This window comes from Pinus tabuliformis, chromosome 5_1 (assembly GCF_031772625.1).
Source record: "Pinus tabuliformis cultivar Carrire ecotype Pingquan chromosome 5_1, CPIR1, whole genome shotgun sequence".
Lineage (NCBI taxonomy): Eukaryota > Viridiplantae > Streptophyta > Pinopsida > Pinales > Pinaceae > Pinus > Pinus tabuliformis.
The window spans coordinates 47245279-47270193 of record NC_142305.1 but is presented as its reverse complement, the minus strand read 5'-3'; the positions used below and the strand labels follow the sequence as shown (position 1 = coordinate 47270193).

Sequence of the window (24915 nt, the reverse complement as noted above, 5' to 3'; positions counted from 1 at the left end):
ATGAATCATTTTTGCTTTGAGAAGTTACTGCCTGGCCTGACATGGTATTAGAACCAGCTCCCAAAATAGGTGTAACTTCCTTCTGCCTACTGCTCTCTGTCCACTGCCCCTGTGCGCTCTGTCTGCCATAATTAACTCTGAATTCTCTAACCTGACAGCCTCAGACCTGAAAATCTTCTGAATCGCTGAGTTGAATGCCCTTGAGGCCGTGTTGCTGCGTTGAATGGTCCGAGTAGCTATGCGGAGGAGCAGTGAAACGTTGCTGGTGCATGAATCGACTCCATGACCATGTTCACTGCATGAATGGTGCGTGAATCAAAGCCTCTATCTGCACGAGCAGAGTGTTGATGGATTCCAATTGATTCTATGATGGTTCAGATCCTAGAGGTATTAACCAAAGCTCTCTGTCTCACGTTAATGTTAGCTTCTAGAACATTTCCGTGAACGCTAAAGCTGTCGTGGTCTCCACATCCCACACTATTAATATATCTGCATTTGTGACCATAAAAATCCCGAGGTATCCCGAAAAAAAAAAAATTGAAGATTTAGAGATCAGCTGGACGACTTGCAATCATGGTATTTACGCTGGTATGGCTATGCGTTGAAGTTTCTTTGGCAATCTGTTGAATTTTTTGGCTATGCGTTGAAGTTTTTTGGCCATACACTGGTATACAAGCGTGGTGTTCACTGGTTTATGAAGGGCAAGCGTTGAAGTTAATGCCATACGTTGAACGCTATTTTACCATTGTATTAACGTTGTTTTAGTATTGTATTAACGTAGTTGTATTAAGGTTGTTTGGTATTGTATTAACGCAGTTGTATTAAGGTTGTTCTTGGCATATAACATTGGTAACGTTGAACGTTGTTCATGGCATGTTAATATGTTAAATGCCTATGTGAGTTGATGCGCATGTGAGTTGAGCCATGCGTTGAATATACATGGCATGCATTGAACTGTTTTTGGTACGTTGTCCTATAATGTATATGTGAGTTGAGCCCTGATTTTGTGCATGTTTTAAAATCGCCTTTGTGTGTTAAAATTTTTTGAAGGGCTGCACTAGGTGATCAATGTAAAAAGAAACTGATATATATTTTGAATAGTGCGGATATATATGTCTTGGGTATTGACATTTGCTGTCAAGTTGAGTTTGTTGTCCAGTCATATCAGAACTATATTTTTTTCCCATTAAGAGTAAAAGTTTTGCAGCAGAATTTTTTTTACAGTATGCATTCAATCATATCCATCGTGGGAATAGTTCTCACTGGCAAGGAGAACTATCCTGAGTGGTCCCAGATGATAAAACACACGCTCATTTTCAATGAGTTGTGGAAAGGAGTGTGTGTTGGAGATGGAGACAAAGAACCAGAACAACCTACCTCAAACAAAGAGCTCGTCATTTGGGAAAACAAGAACAGCAAAGCTTATGCATTAATCGCAACATCTGTAAATGAAGAGGTGAGTCGCCATATTTCGCCATTTTCAACCGCCTTTGAAGCCTTACAAAAGCTGAAAGAACTCTATGACTCACATTCTGCACTTGAAGTTGTTCAACTCATGATTAAACTCTTCACTCTTGAACTGCAAAATAATGATCCTCTTGCTCTTGCATCTAAAGTAAAGTCTATAATGCATGATATCAAATCCACTAAGGTTGAATTGGACATTCCTCTTATCGCTTTTCTCAAGGCACTTTATCCTACTTACTCCAATTATCTTGAGTCATTGCAAGCAAATGGAAATCTCAAAGATATCACCTTTGACTCTCTTGTGAAAAAGTTTGCTGAAAGAGAGAAAGCTTTTGGAAAGAAAACAGCCCCGGAATCTTCTGAAGAGGCTATGTGCCTTGCTCATAAAGAAAAGCATCCTGCTCAAGATTCTTCAAGAGGAAGAGGTGGTCGAAGAGGAAGAGGAAGATATTTCAGAGGCAAGGGGGCAGACACTCTCAAGGAGAAAAGGCAGATTTGCACTGCATACGCTGCAAAAGAAATGGATCACATGATGCCTCTACATGCAAGTTACCATGGGACAAAATTGAGCAGCAAAGAAACCAACAGAAAGGTAAACTGATGATACAGACAAAGGTAAAGCACCTGAATCCGCTCACTATGTTGTGGCACAATGTAATATTGGAGTAAATGAAGATTTATTTAATGCTTCACTTGCTTCTTGGAAAAATGATTGGTTGCTTGATTCAGGAGCAACCTGCCACATGACTCATAGAAAAGATTTTTTTGAAGAATTTACTGACAATGTTGATGGAGCAGTATACTTTGCAATCCAATCAAAAATCAAGCCATCAGGGCTTGGCACAATCAGCCTTAAACTGTCTGGTCTTCCAGACTTTCTTCTGCATCATGTTCTATATCTCCCACAGCTCAAGAGAAACTTGTTGTCCTTTGTCCACATCCGCCAGCAAGGTCACTCCATTCATATGTTTGATGGCAAGCTTGAGGTAAGAAAAGCATCTGACCACTCACTTGTCATGAGGGGAATAGAAGAAGAAAGGCTTCTCAAGCTGCAAGGAACCTCTGCTCGTGCACAACATTTCTCATACAATTTTCATTATGAAGAAGGTACACTTCCATCAAGTTTATTATGGCATGCTAGATTTAGACATTTGAACTATGACAGCCTCCGCTTGTTGAAGAAAAATGGTGTTGCTTGTTTGCCTACAATTCCTAGGAAATTTAAGCAATGTGATGCTTGCATTCTAGGAAAGCATAGCAAACAGTGTTTTCATGATTCACATTCAAGAGCACATAGAAAACTTGAACTCATTCATTCAGATTTATGTGGTCCAATGCCTGTTCCTTCTGCAAAAGGAAATAAATATATGATGACATTTATTGATGACTACACCAGAATGTGTTGGGTTTATTTATTGAAGAACAAATCTGATGCTTTTCAAACATTCAAGAACTTTCATAAATGGATTGAAAATCATGCACAATCTCATATTGGGTCTATTCGCACTGATAATGGAAAAGAGTACACATCAAATGAATTTGAAAACTATCTTCGCCAACATGGGATCAAACATCAAACAACTGTACCTTATAATCCCCAACAGAATGGTGTAGCTGAAAGAATGAATAGGGCAATCTTAAATATGGTACGATCCATGCTCTTCTTCAAAAATGTAAAGATAATGTTTTGGGTTGATGTTGTTCTATGTGCTGCATATATAAAGAATAGATGTCCATCTAATGCTATTAGAAACAAGACTCCATATGAAATGTGGTATGGACATGTTCCTTCGGTAAAGCATCTCAGGGTCTTTGGTTCCACTTGTTATGCCTTGATACCAAAGGTACATAGAAACAAACTTGGTGCAAGAAGTCATAAGCGTATCTTCCTGGAGTATTCAAACACCTCCAAAGTATATCGTCTCTATGATGAAGTAAATAAAAAGTTTGTTGTATCTAGAGATGTAATTTTTCTTGAATCATCCAAAACTGACAATGTTGTTGAGCGGCAACTTGATCGCTTGGATAGATTCGCAAAAGCAAAATCATTTCAAGAATTTGATAATCAGATTCCACATCTTGAAGGGGGGATTCCTATACTAGATCAACATGTGGAATCTTCTTATGAAAAACACTCTCCCCCGCATGAAACTCCAACAACGGATGATGCTTTAAGTGATGTGATTGATAGAATTGGGAGACTCAATCTTGATTCAGTCCCAACTCAATCAACGGAGCAGCCTGGACCATCTGAGAAAGGTCCCCCAAAGTCGCTGACAAAGACACTTGAAAGTGTTCATCCTGATGAGGTTGGAAAGACAGGAACTACAAATTCAAACCGGCAAAATGGAAGTGAGGAGATGACTCTAATTCACCTGTTGATATGGATGTTTCTTATGATTGTGAATTGAACTTGTCTACAGATTTTGAACCAACTTCCTTCAAAGAAGCTGCTTCTCATGATGAATGGAAAGAAGTGATGCAAAAGGAGTATGATGCCCTCATAAAGAATGGCACTTGGAAGCTGGTTGATCCTCCATTAGGAACCAAACCAATTGGCTGCAAGTGGGTCTACAAGAACAAGTATAAAGCTGATGGCTCACTTGATAAGCACAAAGCTAGGCTTGTGGCAAAAGGTTTTGCACAGAAGGAAGGGGTCGATTATGAGGAGACTTTTGCCCCCACAGCAAAATGGGCTACCATCTGGACACTCTTTGCCCTAGCAGCTCATAACGGTTGGAATGTCCATCAAATGGATGTAAAAACTGCTTTCTTGAATGGAGATCTAAAAGAGAATGTTTTTATGTCCCAGCCTGAAGGATTTGCTGTGAAAGGACATGAACATAAAGTATGCAAACTGGTGAAGTCCTTGTATGGCCTCAAACAAGCACCACGAGCCTAGTATGAAAAACTAACTAAGCATCTTCTGAAACTCAATTTCAAACATTATGATCTTGATGATGCAACTTTATTTGTCAAGAAAGTTGGCAAAACAGTTGTATATCTTGTGGTATATGTAGATGATCTTTTAATGACGGAGAACAATGAAAGCTACATTGCATCCATAAAGAAGGAATTGAGGAAAAGTTTTGAAATCACTGATTTGGGCTATGTTCATTACTATCTTGGTATTAAAGTAACCCAACATCCAAAGTCCATATTTCTTTCTCAAAAGAAATACATTGGAGATCTGTTGAACAGGTTTGGCATGACAAAATGCAATCCTCTTACTACTCCAATGGAACAAAACTTAAAGCTCACATCTATTGAAGGAAAAGAATTTGAGGATGCAACAAAGTATAGACAGCTTGTAGGAAGTCTCAACTACCTAACTACTACCAAACCAGACATTTTGTTTGCTGTTGGAATCCTCTCCAGGTTTATGCAAAAGCCTTGTAAGGGACATTGGTCTGCTGCAAAAAGAGTTCTAAGGTACTTGAAGGGAACTCAAGACTTTGGAATCAAGTATACACAAGTGGACGACTTCAGCTTGATTGGATACTCTGATTCAGACTTCGATGGAGACAAAGAAACTGGGGTATGTACTTCAGGATATGCTATGAGTCTTAGGTCAGGAGCTGTCTCCTGGAGATCACGCAAACAATCAGTTCCAACAGATTCCACAACAGAAGCAGAATACATGGCAACAGCTGAAGCAACAAAAGAAATTGTGTGGCTCAGGAAAATTCTTGAAGATTTGCAGGTTAAACAAGTACAATCAACTCCACTCATGATTGACAATACCTCTGCAATAAAATTGGCCAAGAACCCAAAGTTCCATGATCGAACGAAGCACATCAATACTAAATATCATTTGATTCGACATCATGTTGAGGCCAAAACAATCCATCTCCGTCATTGTTCCACTAATGAGCAAATTGCAGACATCTTCACCAAAGAGCTTGGAAGAGAAAAACTTGAACGATTCAAAATGATGCTTGGACTCACCAACATCCCTTCAGATTAAGGGGGGGGAATGTTGACACCTAATCATCAGGATTGGGTGAACATAATGCAAATAAATAAATAAGTAATGTGAATAGTCATCGGAGATGAAGTAAACAGTCTCTCCCTCATGTATATAATGAAGACCAACCTGAAGGAATAAACATACGAATCAATTTTGCTTTGAGGAGTTACTGCCTGGCCTGACATACTCCACAACAAAATAGTGTAGTTGAAAGGAAGAATCGCACCTTAAAGGAAATGGTTAATTGTATGCTTCAATCTAAAGGACTTAGTCTTAATTTTTGGGCAGAAGCAATTAACTGTGCAAATTACATAGTAAATCACACTCCTACTAAGGTTTTAAAGAATATCACTCCAAAAGAAGCATGGAGCTCAATTAAACTAGATGTAAGTCACTTTCGTGTTTTTGGAAGTGAAGCATGGGCCCATATTCCAGATGAGAAACATAAAGCCTTAGAACCTAAGAGTGAAAAATGTATTTTTGTTGGATATTCTGAAAATGTCAAAGGATATAGAATTCTTCCACCTAAATCCAAAAAAGTTATCATTAGAAGAGATGTAAAGTTTGCTAAAAATATATCGGCTTACGAGCCTAGCTCAGCGGATGTGCCACTTCTCTCTATCCCTTCTACTTCTGAAAATATTTCTTCTTCAGATGATGGCAGCGAGGATGACAATCCTCCCCCACCTTCTCAGGATCCTCCTTCAGCTCCTCAGCTTCCAAAATGGGTCTGTGCTACTCGGGATGTAGCAGGTGATCCTACAGATCAACGACGTACACGTTCTCAGTTCAATAGAGCCTCTTCAGTACTGGCTCAAGCTTCAGCGAATTATGATCCTAACACCTTTGCAGAAGCTTCAGGCCATCCAGATTGGGACACAGCTATGAATGAAGAATATCGTTCATTATTGGCAAATGATACATGGGATCTTGTTCCTCTTCCAAAGGGACGAAAACTTGTTAGATGCAAATGGGTTTACAGAACCAAGTTTGGATCAGATGGAAAAGTTGATAAACATAAAGCTTGTCTTGTTGCTAAGGGTTTTTCACAAGTTGAAGGCATTGACTATACTGAAACCTTCTCCCCTGTTGCCAAAATGAACTCTATCCGCCTTGTTCTTTCCCTTGCTGCCTCTTTCAAATGGGAAGTCCATCAAATGGATGTTAAATTTGCCTTCTTGCATGGGGACTTGCATGAAGAAATCTATATGGAACAACCTCCTAGCTTTATACAAACAGACTCTAGCCTTGTATGTCGGCTTAAGAAATCCCTTTATGGTCTCAAGCAAGCCCCTCGGGCTTGGTATGCCAAAATGGATAGCTTTCTTTTAAATACTGGTTTTTCTAGGTGTCATTCTAACAATACTATCTACACCAAGAAAGTGGGTAAGTATCTTATCATTCTTGTTCTTTATGTTGATGATCTTATCCTTACTGGTAGTGATCCCAACCTTATAAACCATGTGAGACCAGTCTTAAAAAGCAGTTTGAAATGACAGACTTAGGACACTTGCATTATTTTCTTGGTCTTCAAGTCTTGCAATCCAAGGAAGGTATTTCCCTTTCCCAGTCCAAGTATGTCTGTGATCTTCTACGCCACTTTCACATGGAAGACTGTAAGCCAGCGCCTTCTCCCTTTCAGTCTGGAGCCAAACTTTCAGTCACTTGTACTTCCCCTTAAGTTGATGCTACTTTATACCGTCAGCTTTTAGGAAAAAAAAATTATCTGACCAATACTCGTCCTGATCTTTCCTTTGTTGTTGACCTTATTGCTCGGTTTATGCAAGACTCACATGAAAGTCATTGGAAAGCAGCTAAAAGAATACTTCGTTATGTTTGAGGTACAATTTAGTTTGGGATTCATTACAGTGGAGAAGCATCTACTCTATTGGTTGGTTTCACTGATTCTGATTGGATTGGTGACCCTGATGATCGGAAGTCTGCTACAGGTTATGTCTTCACTCTTGGTTATGGACCTATTACATGGGCTTTCAAGAAACAAAGTGCCATTTCTCTTTCTTCAGCAGAAGCAGAGTATCGTGTCGCCATAGAAACTAGTAAGGAAGCCCTGTGGCTGCATCAGATCCTGTCAAAGTTTGGCTTTTAGCAGCAGCATCCGACTACACTTTGGTGTGATAATCAAAGTGCCATTCATCTATGCAAAGATCCAGTCCAACATTGGCGCAGCAAACACATTGAACTACACATGCACTTCATCAGAAAACTCATTCATGAGCATGTTTTTGAAGTGCAATATTGTTCAACCGATGATCAAGTTACAGACATCTTTACAAAGGCTCTCACAGAGGCGAAGTTTACTAAACTTTGATTTATGGTTGGAGTTCAGGAAGTTGTCACTAAGAAGGGATAGGCTTTAATGCTTCCTTCCTTCTCCTATTGTGTCATATTTGTACATCCTTCAATCCTATCCCAAGTTGTTCTTAAAGGGGGATATTAGGATATTCCGACACATAGGAAATAATTAAGTATAACTTGGTCTAGTGTAGAGTTAGGTAAAGTGTGTTTCTTTACTATGTACTTTTATAACTTACAATCCAACGGTCACGATATGTTCTAAACATGAAGTGATCCATCGGTTCATTCTCTCATCGGTAAACCGACACTTGATCTGTGGCTTAACACCCGCTTGGTCGATGATCTCTATTTAAAGAGCATGGAGGGTCATTTGTAAGGTGACCGTTCATGAGAGAAGCTTATGAAACTTTTCTTTCTTTTACATTAATAAATTCCTTGAAGTGGCCGCATTGGGTCAGGCTGTGGACTGTTTCCCTCTTTGAGGGTTTTAACCATGCCAAGAATACTGGTGTACTAATCTGTGACCTGTTTGTGAGCAATGTCCTTTGGTGTTCTATCTAAGGAACTTACCCTATAAATTCCTACAAAATTATCTATGCTTGTAGTCTTTGAAACAAGGGTTTTATGATTTGGCCACACCCCCATCAACTGCCCTATGAAAGCCTGCTCCGAAAAGAACAAGGATTTTATCTTTGGCCCACCAATAGAGAGCTGAAGCTTGGGTATCCCATCCAATTCTTTTTATAAATCTCAGAGATCAGTTCAAACCCTTTACTCGCTTCACTTAGGCCGAGGCAAGTGCTCAGCTCTCAACATTGTACTTTAGGGAAATACCTGCATGCTCACGGAAGCCATAGCACCCACACAGACAGCAGCAGCAGGCTACTGGGAGTCGTAGTCACTGCAAACAGACTGTAAACCAACATGAGGGTGGCAACTTTTCACTGCAACACTAGCTAACTCACTGCCAACTTTAGCCAGTGATTCCATGGTAGCTAGGGTAAATCTTAGCCACAAGTAGAGGGGCAACTCTCCTTCTCCATTGCATTCTTAAACAATGGTGGGGTGCGTTTTACTCACTTCATAGCCAATGGAGCCCTTATTAATGAGAAACATTGTTGCAAATGCAACAAGAAAACACTACATACATTTCTCATGGCCATCTATTTATCAAGGGGCCACAATTGGGGTATTACAAGATGCAAGCTCCCTTGAAGTACTAACATAAAAAAGCAATTTTGCAAAATATATAAAGCAGCACTAGATGTATGTTTAAGCAATCAATGATACAATGCACTCTTGAAATTTGAACCATGTTGACAAACTTACTTGCACTGCGTTGTTCGCAAGATCAAGCATCCAAAATCCTATTACAAAGACTGCAGCAGCCCAGGGCCTTGTACCTCGATATGTCCTGCATGCACACAATAATGGCTGAATTCAGAGGGTCTACCTAGAGATCTCAGAAAGAAGAAAATAATATTAGTGGCCACAGGTAAAACCAAAATTAATTAACAGAATAAGTAAAACCTGGAAATGTCTGTCTAACAAAGCATAACAGCAATGCATAGGAATAGATATACATTCTAGGAATATTGCTTACTTGCAATGCTCATGTGTATCCCCAAAAAGGTAACCAATATCTGCAGAAAATCCTATAATTGTCACCTGATTGAAAAGTTAAATCATATGTGATCAAAGACAAGAAACTAACGGTTCACAATAAACAGACAATGTAAGGATGACATTAGAAATAAGAATTGAGCTGTATTGTTATAATATTTAGAGTCATCGATACTCACTGCAAAACAAATCAAGATAGACCCTGCAAGAATAAAAGGACGCCTTCTTCCATATTTGGAATGGCACTTGTCACTCCAGACACCGACCAGGGGTTGAACCTGTACCAAAAAGTAAAGTGAATCCAAAAGGGTTAAGAGATACAATTTACTTGCAGACTGTCAACGTTGTATAACAAAAACACATTTTCAATATTCCGAGACTCCAAGAGAGACTGCTCTTCAAACTGTAAAGATTGAATATAAGCACCACAGCAATCACTTCAAACTTTAAAAACCATCAACTGTAACCACACCCATTTACAACCTCACCATTTCGACTTTGAACCATAAGGCCATGCTTAGCCATGATACTATTTAATGTACACAATGAGGCATAGATGATCGAACTATTCATCTCCACTTGCATAACCAATTAAACTATATCATGTAGTCTGGGGTTTACCCTAAAAACTGCTTAATCTTGTGGTTAACATGGTAGAGATATTGACCTATACTTTTCAACTGCTAATTGATATCTTCCATTAGCATTTTCTGTAAAAGCTGATATTTGAGTTGTTTCAAGTAAGACAAGCCTGTCCACGTAGAAAACAACTCTTCAAGGAATTATACTTCCATTGTGCATGACAAAAATTAAAGTTTAAATCTAAAAATTATAATGTCCTGTACCCCCATGACTAAGAAGAGCAATAACTGACCATAACACGTGTTATGAAGAGCCAAAACAGTAAGAAATCTGATAAATCCAGTAACCATGCAACAGACCAAGGAGGTTAAACAAATAGGCCAATGTCAGTTCTTTGATTAAAAGAATAATAGATAGACCTACACTCAACTCATATACTCATATCATCAATTTTCAAAAGAATCATTAACAATAAATTTTAAAGAATGAATTGCAGCTAAAAACACTTACCACAAGCCCTGTAATTGGACCACAAAGCCAAATAAAGGAAGAGAATGCATGTTCTATTCCAAGTGTCTGCAACCAAAAAATACAACCCGGATGAGTGTGTTTTGCTAAAACAGATATCCATTGGAATTCACAAAGGAAATTAAACTACAGTGCCAGAAATCACGAAGAATTTTGACTAGCAGGAGCTCTAGAGTTCTTGTTCTGTCACAGTACCTCCAATATAATAAGTTAAACTGGAGAACTTTAAATCAATGTTGCATTAATCGTTATCGGGATAATATTGGCGCGAGGAAAAAATCGGAAAAAATCGTAATTATCGGGAAATAATCGGGTAAAAATCGTTTGGTACAAAAATATTCATTTTTTTCAGTTTTTTTAATATCTAAACCATCTACAACATAAAATAAATACATTGACACAAATATGATAAAAGAACTAATATATAAGATGTTTAATATCATTTCTAGTGCTAAAATCACACATAACATTGAATCATGCCCTGAATAGTAAGTTCTGACTCCTCAGTCCCAACTCAGCCTCAAAATATCAACAAAAAATATAATAATGTATCTCATCATGTCATAATGTCATATACAATAAAATGAAGAAAATAACTAAAGTCTAATCCTATTCATTTCCTCTGCCCCTCTTGCGAGAAAATTCCACGGCTTTCCCTTTCCCTCTAGATGTAGATGCTGGTGCTGGTGGAGTTGGCAGTGGAGTCTACTATGCTCTAGACGCTGAAGAACTAGAAGTAGGAGCTATAGGAGGTAGACCACGTCCTCTACTGGTGGCACGGGTAGCCCGGGCAGGTGGTGTCACCTGGAAACATTACAATCTCCCAATCCTGAAATCCTGAAAAACTAATAAGTCTGCTGGATTTTGAATGAAATCTAAAATTCTACTTTCTCCATATGAAATCCAATGAGGCCGGAACCACTCGCAAACATCCTAAGTCATTTCATGGTAATGTTAAAAATTTAAGTAAAAGGACATCCTTTTACCTTTAGAATTTAACATTAACATGAATAGCATATCAATACTAAGGCCTAGACTTGATCACTAAGCTGCCCCACTCAAAAATTATTTGTTTCTTTCAAAAAAAATTGCATTTTGAACATTTAGCATCCCTTATAAAACCTTGCCGCCCCGATTGCCCGTGATAAAAACGGAAAAAATCGGGTATAAAAAAACTGGCGATAATTTCGGATATTACTCGCGATAATATCGGCGGCGGGAAATTATCACGATAAAACGATAATATCGCGATTTTAACAACACTGCTTTAAATACCACATCTTTCTTCTAAAAATTTTGCAACTCTAAGAATAAGAAGGTGTGAAACATGTACAATGTACAAATATTAAAACTTAAATATCAAATAATATTGAAAATGGTTTTTTTTTCAATTCATGAGTTTCTCCTTTTTCCTTTTACAGAAATAGATTTACATCAATAACTGCCCCATCAAGTCTGATATAGAATATTTCTCATATACACTATAAATTACCAAGTCCTTTATCAACTGCTATAAGATGAAACAAAGCCAACCAAAAAAAGTCATTTACTGAAGGGTCTTACATATTGGAAGGTCATCCAAACCATGTGATATATCCATAAGTTAGACTGTCAAGTCAGAATAGAAGAATCCAATTAAAGATTATTATTATCCCTACGTACATGACGACTTTCAGGCTTGAAATATTCCAACCCTGCTAATACCAATAACAAAAGGTCTGTCAAACAAATATAATGTACCAGCTACCAAAAATTATATTCTGAATAAAATTGAGAAAAGGTTTGCTTTTAATTCATGAGAATCTTCTCTTTCTTTCCACTTTGTAGATTTGCATAAATAATTCCTCCATCTAATCTACCCTGGACTATCTCACAAGTAGCATGAATAAAGTTACCAAGTCTTCTAGCTAAATTCAGCCACAAGTCTCAAATACTTGCTACAGAATAAAAACTATCAATCAAATAATAAAATGAGTCAAATCCTTTTTCTTTTTTTGTTTGAAATGAAACTTATATCGCATTACCACACAGAAGAGTACAATAGAAAATGGATCGTAGCACATCAATAGGCAAGGTTGCGATTATAGAGACCACCCTTCCATAGATAGAAAAAGAAATAACCCTGTGATACCATGTCCAATAATTTCAAAGTGGATATATGATGTTCAGGGTGATATGTGAAAGATCCAGAAAGTTTATAGCACTAAAAATTGTCAAAAAGATAGGTGAACTCTCAAGGCTTCCACCATGATATTTTGTGAAACATGACATCCTCTGATATAAGGAAAGAATAAATTTAATACCAACATATAAATTTGAAAAATAGATACCTAAAGAAGGTCGTGATGCCCCATCCACTAGTCATCGAAGATTCTCGATATTTTATAGTGATACGTTATTCCTGTTGAATGTGCAATTAGGTTCAGTCTTCATAATGTCTGATGTAATCATGAATTTATGTATTTGATGTAAAGAGAAAAAGAAATTTTATTATTATTATTATTTTTAAGGATAGGTTTCGTGCTCAAGGTCATTCTTATTTGTAGGTCATGTTGAAATATGTAACTAGGTTCAGTCTTCATAATGACATGTGTAATCATGATTTTATGTATTTAATGTAATGAGAAAAATATATTTATTATTATTGATCTTGAGGCATGGGTTTCATGCTCAAGGAAAAAATTATTTTTAGGTCAAGCTCCCATTGTGAGCTCTTAGGATTGGTCATTGAGTCATAAAGTCAATTGAGTCATTGTCATGTATTGAAGACCCATTTGGGCATGTTACATATTATAAAAAAGAATTTATTTGAGTCAATTCTAGAGTCAAAAGACCCCCCAATACCTCATCAATGTGCTAAGTACAAGTTGACCTTCAAAAGGAGCAGTTAGTCTATCAAGAAGGACATGTTGGCCTATTGGACAAGTTGAGAAGCCTATATAAAGGAGCACTCAGCCTCATTCAAGCACTCACTCATCATGCAACAAGAAGTTCGATAAAGGGCAAGAAAGAAGACCTAAAAAGAGCGAAGGGAAGGAGATCCAAGAGAAGAAGCAAATCGAAGTAATTATGTTCTGTTTTGGGCAATATTCCTCCACACATGCGAGGTAAATTAGGAAATCCATCTGTTGTAGGAAGACCGAATTGCAAACCTCAAAGAAGTTGAAACATAGCATGTAAAGGATCTCTCTTACAAGCCGAAAATACAAGAAGACAAACACAAGGCAAGCGAAGAAGAAAGGAGGATTGTTTCTCCATAATCTCTCTCACATGTGTGGCCTAGGGTTTTTGCAGTAAGGCCAAGTTGCAGTTAGAAAGTTGCAGGTCCGAAAAAGAGGTCGAAGGAGAAGCTACTGCCACTAGAAAGCAAGTTTGACTAAAGTTGACTTTGATGAAAGAGAAGCACATTAGGGAGATGCATTGACTTGGTCTAGGAGGGGTCTTGGTCAACAGTCAAAGGTCTTGGAATTTGTCAATTGAATGTCTATAAGAAAGAAAGAATTCTGGTGGGCTTTCATCTCAAGTTGGAGAGGTTTTGGCCTTGGCTAATCGCCTATATCTTGTGTCCTTTGTCTCATTGCTCATTATGTTTTGGTAGTTGTTTAATGAAGAGAACACAATAATAATCAAGCTAAAGAACAATCTAATCAAGAAAAGTAAAAAGTCTTCACTAGCAATTATCATTGCATGAGAAATCACCTCATCTCTCTACCCTAGATTTCTCAACATAGTATCAGAGCTAAGGTAACAAGTCAAGGAAGGGAAGCTCAATAAGGGACACTCAAGCACTCAAGAACCGAAGTTCTAGAAGGGTATCAAGTGTAGAAATTCCTTGTAGATTCAAACTTCTAATTGTAATTTAATAAACAATAGACTTGAATCTACTTTACTCATCAGCAAAAACAATTAATCGATCGAGAAATCATGAAGCATACAAGAGAAAGAATTCAATCAACACATAATACAATGATTTCCGGGGAAATCCACAGCTAAAAACCCCTGCTATTTGTATATTGCATTAGTCAGAAAATATGAGAAGATTAAAATGCTTTCCTCAAGCCCGAACAACCTCTACATTATCTCTATCTATCTCACAGCTTCCTAGACAAGCCTAGGCCAACACTTAACCAATTTTCTGCTTGCCCAAGTGCCTACGTCCTTGTGTTGTTTCCTCAGGAATTAGCCCCTATTAATTAGGGAAATTCCTCAATTGGACTTGCGCAATCCATCATAGGCCTTCCTCTGACTACATGCACCACCTGTACAATTTGGATGATTATACAATTGATAATACACTACCCTTGAACTCCAATCTCAACTGGATAACTCTCAGATCTAACATGCATGAGTTATTTATGGTTGAATTATCAGTTAACTGGTTGAACACATGAAATAGCACCCCACTGTTAGACCTCCTACTAGTTCCTCCATCTGTTGAAACTAGTTTAACTGACTTTAACTCAATTAGACTGAATGAACTTATAAATAAACTCAACCAGGGCTCCTATAAAGTAGGAGACACTCTACATGACTCAAGTTAGACCCTCAACTCAAATTAACTGAACCAACTAAGTCAAATTAACTTAGTTAACTCGTACAAGTTGTCTTGTGATGTGGAATTACAATTTTTCTCCTAATTTAATTCAAGGGAAAATTAAATCAGGATGTTTTCTTGTTGCATTTTCAACACTCCCTCTCAACAAGAAAGGGATTCACATCTACCCCGATCCAGTACCTTTGGAATGTACTACATGCAACACTTCTCACTGTTGTTGTTGCTACTGCAACTGAAAAGCATCCAAAAAAACAAACTAAATCAACTGTGTTTGCAACTGTCTACTGGGAAAATTGTGTTGATGTTGACTCTGCTACTGAGCCTTCCTACTCTGCTTTCAACACTGCTCTACACTCCTTAGTATCTCACTAACATTGATCCTCCTGCTACTGAATACTGTGGGCCCCTGTAGCAAGGGTAATGATCCATGAGACAAACACACCTCAATGGACCCTGCCCAAATTTTTGCAACTCTTGGGACTATTGCTTCACATCACCCCACCTCACACCTGGAGGTATGGCTACATGTGCTCCCTCTGCCCACTTAGCTCGAAATTTCCCCCCTACTGGAGGTCTCTGCTTGAGTGGATGTTTCCACTTTGTCTCCTCTCTACTTCTCCAATTGTGGTTGCTCCACAACTTGCTGAGGCTGCTTCTGAGGCTCCATTTTGAGAGGTAAATTATGCTCCCTCTCAACCACCAAGTCTCTAACCTTTGCCTTGCTCCTCAAGGCTTTGCATGCATCTTCAACCTCAAGTGCATATAGGTTCTTGACTCGCACACCGATTTGCTTCACCTGTCTCGTGGCAATGTGTCTAAGGAAAACCTTCCCTTTGCTAAATATCACATCGTAGCCACAGTCTTCCAATACCGCGATGGAAACAAGATTCTTCTTTAGACCCGGTACATACATCACATCCTTGAGCCTAAGAGGGGAGCCAAACTCCCTCTGAAAAGTAACGGTACCAATGTTGGTCGTGCTATACCTTTCGTCGTCTCCAAACTCAATGTTCTACTTGAGGTCTTTCTTCTCCAAGTCACTAAAGAGATCTCTATTCCCCCTCATATGGAATGAGGCATCGTTGTCGAGATACCACATGCTTCCAATCACTGTGCTTTCCATGCATGCAATGAGAGTAAAATCAAGCTTGAATTGTGAAGCTAGAGGTTCACCTATTGCTGCTCCTGCAGGTTCCTTCTTGCTTGCTTTCTTATGTGGACATTTCATAGCATAGTGCCAAAATTCATGACAGTAAAACCACTTGATGTTGGACAAGTCTTTCTTCTTGCCATCCTCACCTTGGGACTTCTTTCCCTTGGCTTTCTTTCCTTTGTTGACTAATGCAAAGTCCTCTTCCACTTCTTCAGATGAGGTCCCATCTCGGTTGTCCCGCCTTATCTCTTCTTGCACCAAGTTGGACCACAACCGCTCCCACTTTGGTAGATGCTCCCTCCCATTTACGGAATCCTGGTAGTTGTGCTAGCTCTTGGAAAGCCTACAAGTGTTAGGCTGACCATATCATCTTCAGCAAATGTAATACCAATGCTCCCAAGCTCATCTCAGCATTGGGTGACCCTGCTCAAGTACTGTGGTATTGTGTCGCCCTTCTCCATCTTGATCTTTCGAAGCTTGTCCTTCAGTGCCAGCTTCCTGTGGTCACTGTTGTTCTGAAACAAGTCTATCAAGGCTTGCCACATTACATATGGTGTATCCTTCCCGTGAAGATTCGAGGAACTCCTAATATGATCCTTCTCACCTTTGCAACACATTTCTTCCACTCTGCTAGATCTTGAGCATCTATTGTTGGAGGCTTAGGAATATCATTGTCTATGAATTCCTTCAGCCCGTTGTCTTCCAACACTGCCTCCATCCTATCCTTCCAAGCAATATAATTCGAACTACCCTCAAGGGCATATTCGAGTCTCAATCCATAGAACGACATCCTGTTGGCTCTGAAGAATGATCCTACAAATTCGATTTCACCTGCAAAGACAAACTCGTATTCTTCTCTTCTAGTGTGATTTTAGCTCTGATACCATGTAGAAATTCCTTGTAGATTCAAACTACTAATTGTAATTTACTAAAACAATAGACTTGAATCTACTCTACTCATCAGCGGAAACAATTAATCGATCGAGAAATCATGAAGCATATAAGAGAAAGAATTCAATCAACACATTACACAATGATTTCCTAGGGAAAGCCACAGCTAAAAATCCCTACTATTTGTATATTGCATTAGTCAGAAAATATGAGAATATTACAATGCTTTTCTCAAGCCCGAGCAACCTCTACACTATCTCTATCTGTCTCACAACTTCCTAGACAAGCCTAGGCCAATACTTAACCAATTTTCTGCTTGCCCAAGTCCCTATTTCCTTGTGTTGTTTCCTTGGAAATTAGCCCCTATTAATTAGGGAAATTCCTCAATTGGAATTGTGCAATCCATCATAAGCTTCCTTTGACTGCATGCACCACCTGTACAATTTGGATGATTATACAACTGATAGTACACTGCCCTTGAACTCCAATCTCAACTGGATAACTCTCAGATCTTACATGCATGATTTGTTTATGGCTGAATTATCAATTAACTAGTTGAACACGTGAAGCAGCACCCCACTATTACACCTCCTACTAGTTCCTCCATAGAACTAGTTTAATTGACTTTAACTCAGTTATACTGAATTAATTAATTACAACTCATAAATAAACTCAACTTGGGCTCCTATAAAGTAGGAGACTCTACATTACTCAAAGTAGACCCTCAACTCGATATTAACTAAACCAACTAAGTCAAATTAACTTAGTTAACTCGTACAAGTTGTCTTGTGATGTGGAATTACAATTCTTCTCCTAATTTAATTCAAGGGAAAATTAAATCGGGATTTTTTCTTGTTGCATTTTCAACATCAAGGGCATCAAAGAATCAAGAAGATCCTCCCATCTCCATGGCATTTTGAAGACAAGGACTACATCATCATCTTGAAGGAAGTGTCAAAACCCTAGATCGATCAAAGAAGAAGTCCACATTTAAAGCATTCTTGGGATCCTCACTCAAATCATCATCACAAGGAAGGAGACCTCAAAAGACCCTACCTCTACTCAAATTGAAGAAATCTACAAATCAAAGCATCTTGAAGTCTACTCATCCAAGGGAAGCAAGAAGAAAGGAGTTGTTGGCATCATCAAAGGATTCAAGGTGATCTCCCTCTCTTAGGAGTCAAGAATCACTTTTGAAGGAAGAAAACTTCTAAAACCCATATCATCGTCAAATCTGAGAAGGCAGCAGATTGAAGATAGTTACATCAAGGGGTATATTCTCAGGAAGTACTTTTACGTCCACATTTGAATCTATCAAAATGTCTTTTTGGAAGGAGAGCAACAAGTTGGTTGGGTCTACAAACTTTCTTGCATGGAAGAAGAGGACTGATTTGATCCTCATAGAAAATGAAGTGGTGGAACATGTTAAGGGCTCAATCACTAAACCTCCAAAGGAAGATGCTCAAGCACTTGCAAGGTATATGAAAAGGGAAGTAAGGGCTCAAAGGATTCTCATAGAATCCATCAAGGATCCCCTCATTCCCTATGTATCTAAATTAGAAACACCAAAAGAAATATATGACAAACTTGTAGAATTGTTCTCTACAAGCACTGCAGGAGAAGTGATCTTGTTAAGGCAAGAACTCTACAAGATGAAGATATCAAAAGAAAAAGGAATAGCCTCATACTTTATGAGGGTATCTGAAATAAGAGATCAACTACAAGAGTTGGGAGAGATAATGTCTAACAAAGAAATGACTACTATAGTACTAAATGCACTACCAGAGGAATGGGGTAACTTTACATCAAGCATTTATGGGAAGAAGGAAGCTACTCCATTCAATGATCTATGGTCACTATGCAAAATTGAAGAAACCAGGTTGAAGGCAAAATCTGATGTAGGATCAAATGAGCAAACTCAAGCATATGCTGCCATGGCAAAGGTAGAAGGGAAGTTTGGGAAATTCGATCCTTAGAAAACAACGAAGAATATGACAAAGGTTCAATGCTATGGATGTCAAGAATATGGGCACTACAAGAGAGATTGTCCTAAACTTAAGAAGGACAACAACAAAAGAGGAAGGGAAGAAGCCCATATCACTGAAGAAGTGGAAGAAGTTGAAAAGAAGAAATCCAAGGAGGAAGTAAAGGATCTCTACTATGATTGAGATAAACTTCCTCACCAAGTTCTTTTCAAGTTTGTGTCTCAAGTTTTTCTGTTGTAAAATATAGTTATCATGGTAGGAATCATTAGAAGCATGATAGGATGCATCATGGCATTATAGAAGGATATGATTGAAAGCAAGATATCATGACATCCTCTTAGAGAAGTATGAAAGATAGCTGAAATAGAATTCTATAGCAGTCACCTATAGAAGGATGTAGCCCGTGATAACCTCATTCGAAGTGTAAGTAGTACTTATGAGAAGAAGAAAGTCATCTAGTATAAAGCTCATCATACATTATTCAAAAGGAGCATTTGCAAGATGAGGATGATCAAGATCCTCCGTTGGAATCTTCTTTAGAAGGTTCACCTACTGGAAGAAGCAAGTGTCTCGCCGAGAATTCCACCTTGTGTGGGATACTTGGGATGATGGTATGATGTCAAAAGAAGTGAAGCAGGTCAAGGTGATTGAAGTTCTTTCAATCAAGGAAGCTACCAAAGGAAGTCTAGATGGACTAAGAGAATAGATGAGGTATGTATGCTTGTATTTGATAAAATTGGGTCATGTCATATAGTTGCAGATAACATGGATTAATGCTCCACCTCATGAGCATGATCAAGAGAAAGGGATCTCCTCCTTTGCAAAGATGCATAAAAGCATGGTTCACATATTGACTAGATGAAACCAACATAATAAGTCCTCATATGGAATATGAAATGGTTGACAAAAATGAAGGAACTATGAATGGAAGTTCCTAAGAAACAATATGTGAAGAAAGAAAGGAAGAGATCATGAAAAATGCAACTATGGAGAAGGCAATCACCATCCAAGGACTAAAAGATTTGACTATGATATCTCCATGGGAAAAATATGAAGATCCTAATGAAGTCTAAAAAAGAAAGCAACCCTTGACATTGTATATCTTTTTGGAGATGTGTCAATATGTATGCAAGATGTTGATGCAAACAAGGAGATGTCATGATGAAAGACCATCACAAAGATAATTTTGATTTAATGTTCATTTTTTTTTTTTTTTGAACAATATCCGGATGGGCTAATGCAGGGCTACCAAGGGAAGGTTGTAGATGTCATCTACAATTGATACTCATGTGGTAGGATGAAAGATCCTGAAGGAAACATGACGTGAAGAAGGTAGCAAGGTATGAAGGAAGGCCAGATATGGACTAATGGATCACTTTCCAATGAAAAGAAGGATGACATGACTGACATGATTCATGAATGAAAGTGATGGATGGTTTGTGCCCTACAAAGTCCCAAAAGATGTAGGCTCCATAACAAAGAAGAAATTCATGACATTGAAAGAGGGACTCCTACAAGCAATTGGTTGTCCCATGATCTCCACCTAGAGAGTTGTTGGAAGCAAGTCCCTGGTTAAGGGGAAGCTTGGTCAAGTCCTTGGTTAAGAAGGAGCTTGGGTACATTACTTTAATAGGAATGGGTACATTCCTTCATAGGAATGGGTATATCCTCCGTGGTAAAGAGGGAGAGATAGACACATAATTCTTGTCTTCACTTGGGAAGGAAAAATGGAGGATTGGGTAAGCATCTGGCATCCGATACTCTTTGAAGATGTGGTAAGGCATCCAAGATAGAGTAGTCGTAGAGGACTGATATTCTCTGAGGACTAGGAATCCAAGATAAGAATAGTATTGGTGGAACGTACTCTAAGAGAACCCGGGTGGGGTATGTTCCGAGAGAGACAATGATGAGGGTGTCTATAAATCATTAGTCTCACCAACATTGTGCTCTGATCTTGTGGAGAGATAGATCTATTAGTCAAGGCCTTGTTGTGTGACAATGTTGGATGATATGATGCTATACATATGGGTTACCAATCCGACTCTTCTTATGAGAATCCTTCAAATTGAGAATGTCCAAGTAACTTGTATGGATTATGAATACCTCCCTAGTTAAGAGGGAGTGTTGAAATATGTAACTAGGTTCAGTCTTCATAATGACAGGTGTAATCATGATTTTATGTATTTAATGTAATGAGAAAAAAAAAATTATTATTCATCTTGAGACATGGGTTTCATGCTCAAGAAAAATTTTATTTTTAGGTCAAGCTCCCATTGTGAGCTCTTATGATTGGTCATTGAGTCATAAAGTCAATTGAGTTATTGTCATGTATTGAAGACCCATTTGGGCATGTTACATATTGTAAAAGAGAATTTATTTGAGTCAAGTCTAGAGTCAAAAGACCCTCCAAGACCTCGTCAAAGTGCTAAGTACAAGTCGACCTTCAAAAGGAGCAGATGGCCTATCTAGAAGGACATGTTGGCCTATTGGACAAGTTGAAAAGCCTATATAAAGGAGCACTCGGCCTCAATCAAGCACTCACTCATCATGCAATAAGAAGTTCGATAAAGGGCAAGGAAGAAGACCTAAAAATAGTGAAGGAAAGGAGATCCAAGAGAAGAAGCAAATCGAAGTAATTATGTTTTGTTTTGGGTAATATTCCTCCACACGTGCGAAGTAGATGAAGGCATCCATTTGTTGCAGGAAGGTGGAATTGCAGACCTCAAAGAAGTCGAGACATAGCATGTAAAGGATCTCTCTTGCAAACCGAAAATACAAGAAGACAAACCCAAGGCAAGCTAAGAAGAAAGGAGGATTGTTTCTCTATAATCTCACTCACATGTGTGGCCTAGGGTTTCTATAGTAAGGCCGAGTTGCAATCAAAAAGTTGCAGGTCTGAAAAAGAGGTCAGAGGAGAATTTGTTGCCACTAGAAAGAAAGTTTGACTAAAGTTGACTTTGTTGAAAGAGAAGCACATCAGGGAGAGGCATTGACTCGGTCTTGGAGGAGTCTTGGTCAAGCATCAAAGGTCTTGGAATTTGTCAATTGAAGGTCTATAAGAAGAGAAAGAATTATGGTGGGTTTTCCTCTCAAGTTGGAGAGGTTTTGGCCCTGGCTGATCATAATCAAGCTAAAGAACAATCTAATCAAGAAAAGTAAAAAGTCTTCACTAGCAATTATCATCACTAGAGAAATCACCTCATCTCTCTGCCCTAGATTTCTCAACAAGTCAAGCACCCTTTTGTGTGCTTCTAGGGCTTTGTCATAAAGTCTAGGAGTCAAAGAAGTCATTGTCATATGTAAAGACCCTATTGGGCATCTTGTATTATGTCAAGAAAAATTATTTGAGTCATAAATAGTGTTAAAGTCACCCTCCAAGGCAAGTCGGCCTACAAGTAATGATAAGTCGGCCTCATGAACAGCTATTCGACCACCATGAAGAAGCCTATATAAAAAGAGCTTGACCTCATTTGTAGAAGGCATCTAACAAGTTAGTTGAAGCACAAGAAGCACAAGTATAACCAACGAAGGAGAGGAGAATAAACGGAGGAAGAAACCGAAGTTTTTAGGGACTGTTTTGGGGCCAATTCATTCCATTCATGCGAAAATTTAGGGCCTCAATCTGTTGCAGGTAGACCGAGATGCATACCTACTTAGAAGAAGCCAAACGCAGGAAGCAAAAGGATCAAGGAAGGTAGCTGAATTGCCAAGGAAGAGGAACTAATCCCAATGAAGGAAAAAGAAGGGAGAATTCACCATAATTCTCTCACACTTACCAATCTAGGGTTTCTGCAGTGAAAGTCGAAAATTGCAGATTTTGTTGCAGTGACCAAAATTGTGAAGTGAGACCGAAATCAGAGGGTAGAAGCAGCGTTGACTTGAGTTGACTTTGTGAAGATCTAGCTCATCAAAAGGAGAAGGTGACTTAGTCTTGGAGGGGTCTTTGTCAAGGGTCATAGGTCTTGGAATTTGTCATCTGAACATTCTATAAAAAGAGAAGAATTCTTGTGTTCCCTTCAAGAGGAGAGGTTTTGGCCCTGGCTTGCAGCCTACATTTTGTGTCCTCTTGTCTCATTGTTCTTCATTGTTTAATGATTGTCTGATGATTAAAGAACACTATAATAATCAAGAAGAGCTAACTACAAGTACATCATGTTAAGTAAAAGAACATCACAAGCAGTTATCAAAGTAAGAGAAATCACCTAATTAAGCTGTCCCTAGATTTCTCAACAATTCCTTATTTATGAAGAGGAATGAAGAAACAAATCAGCCATGTACTTGTCATATCAATACCTAACAACCAAAAAACTAGAAAAAAAATTATCTCCGAGACTATACAATCAACGAATATTCTAGGCCAAAAGGTGCAAGAGATGTCAATGGATTTCATCACTGAACTTTCAAATTTAGAAGGATTTTGTAATTGAAAATCCACTGGCACAGTCCAATCATTTTGTCAGTATATATATTAAAAGCACAGCTAAACAAATCACAAAAGCCCTTATGAAAAGTTTATATTACATGATTGTCCGAAAGTTATTATTAGCAGTCATGATCCCAAGTCCACCAGAACTTTTGGAAAGAGATTTTTCAACAAAAGTAGACAATGCTCACTGTGAGCACTCCATATCATCCTCAAACAAACAGATATAATGGTTCAGTAAATGCCTTGACGGATACCTATAATTGGCAGAATGGTAGTACAAAACAAGGTATAACACATCATCAGCGAGGCCCCATTCATAGGCTTATATGATATAATTGCTTCCAGAGTCAGATTTTACATAAGTTCTGACATCATGGTCCAAAAAGTAAGGTGTAATATAGAATAGCTTAAAATGATCATCCAAATCCTGAAGAAACACTTGGATAAAGTGAGAAATCAAATGAAGCAACACGTGAACCAAAATTGCTGAAAAACAAAATTTCAAGGAGCAGCTTAGATTTCTATGCAACTCCAAACTTACAAGCAATTGGCACAGAAACCAGCCCAAAGATCTATGGATCTTATTAGATTCGATGAGAGTAATATTAATTGCATATGCCTCAAATTCCAAATACAAGAAGGCTACATACCATCTTTGATATGTATCAGTTAACTTCAGGCAAACAATATCAAATCAAAACAGAGTTGATAGATCGCCACAAGGAAGGTATTACAATATGAAGGAATTTTAGACACCTAAACAAAATCACTTAGATCAAAGTGAAAAAATTACTTATTTTCAGTATGACATAGGTCCTATACATGCTTCAAGGACATAAGAAGGAGATTAGATAGACAAATTTGAGATTAAATTTGTCTATACTGGGGTGATCCATTTTTCGTTGAAGGTTTATGCAATACAAAAGAAGTGAAATTAATACAAAAACTCAACTCACATAAGGGGGAATTTGTACCCTGGCCCTGGTCACTTGCTCAGTGGCAGAAGACCTAGATAAGGAAAGAGATGTCTATTTCAAAGAAAGACGTCAAGGAGAAATAATCACCCAAGGAGAGCAAAAATGTTGGAATCTGCAGCTAAGAGAAACTGAAATTACCCTAGTCACCCTTTGGTGAATCACCCGCTGCCCCAGTTCATTGTCAAGAGTCATTACATTGTTGGTAATAAAAGACCTTCATTTTTGTTTTTTGGAATTTGAATAACGATGTTGAAGAAGAATACGATGGCAACGGTGAAGGACTAAAAAATGTAAACCCTTTTCCATTTTGTGACCACCAAAAATGCATCAAAAGATGCATGGTACATAGATTCAGATCCCATCATGCACAAGACAGACAACAAAGAGTGGTTTGCCAGATGTCAGTAAAAGTCATGGAGTAAAGGTTGCCCTTGGGGATAAC

At 38.3% G+C, this 24915-nt stretch overlaps 1 protein-coding gene across 1 annotated transcript in view; it reads right to left on the bottom strand.

The window, feature by feature from the left end:
- SUT2 (sucrose transporter 2) overlaps window positions 1-24915 on the bottom strand; it is a 107714-nt gene that overhangs the window by 64343 nt on the left and 18456 nt on the right. The window contains exons 2-5 of the mRNA XM_089431689.1: window positions 10469-10534; window positions 9556-9654; window positions 9357-9421; window positions 9083-9167 (exon numbers count right to left, since the gene is read on the bottom strand). Of these exons, the coding sequence (XP_089287815.1) occupies window positions 9083-9167; window positions 9357-9421; window positions 9556-9654; window positions 10469-10534 (315 nt within the window). The remainder of the gene's footprint in view (window positions 1-9082; window positions 9168-9356; window positions 9422-9555; window positions 9655-10468; window positions 10535-24915) is intronic.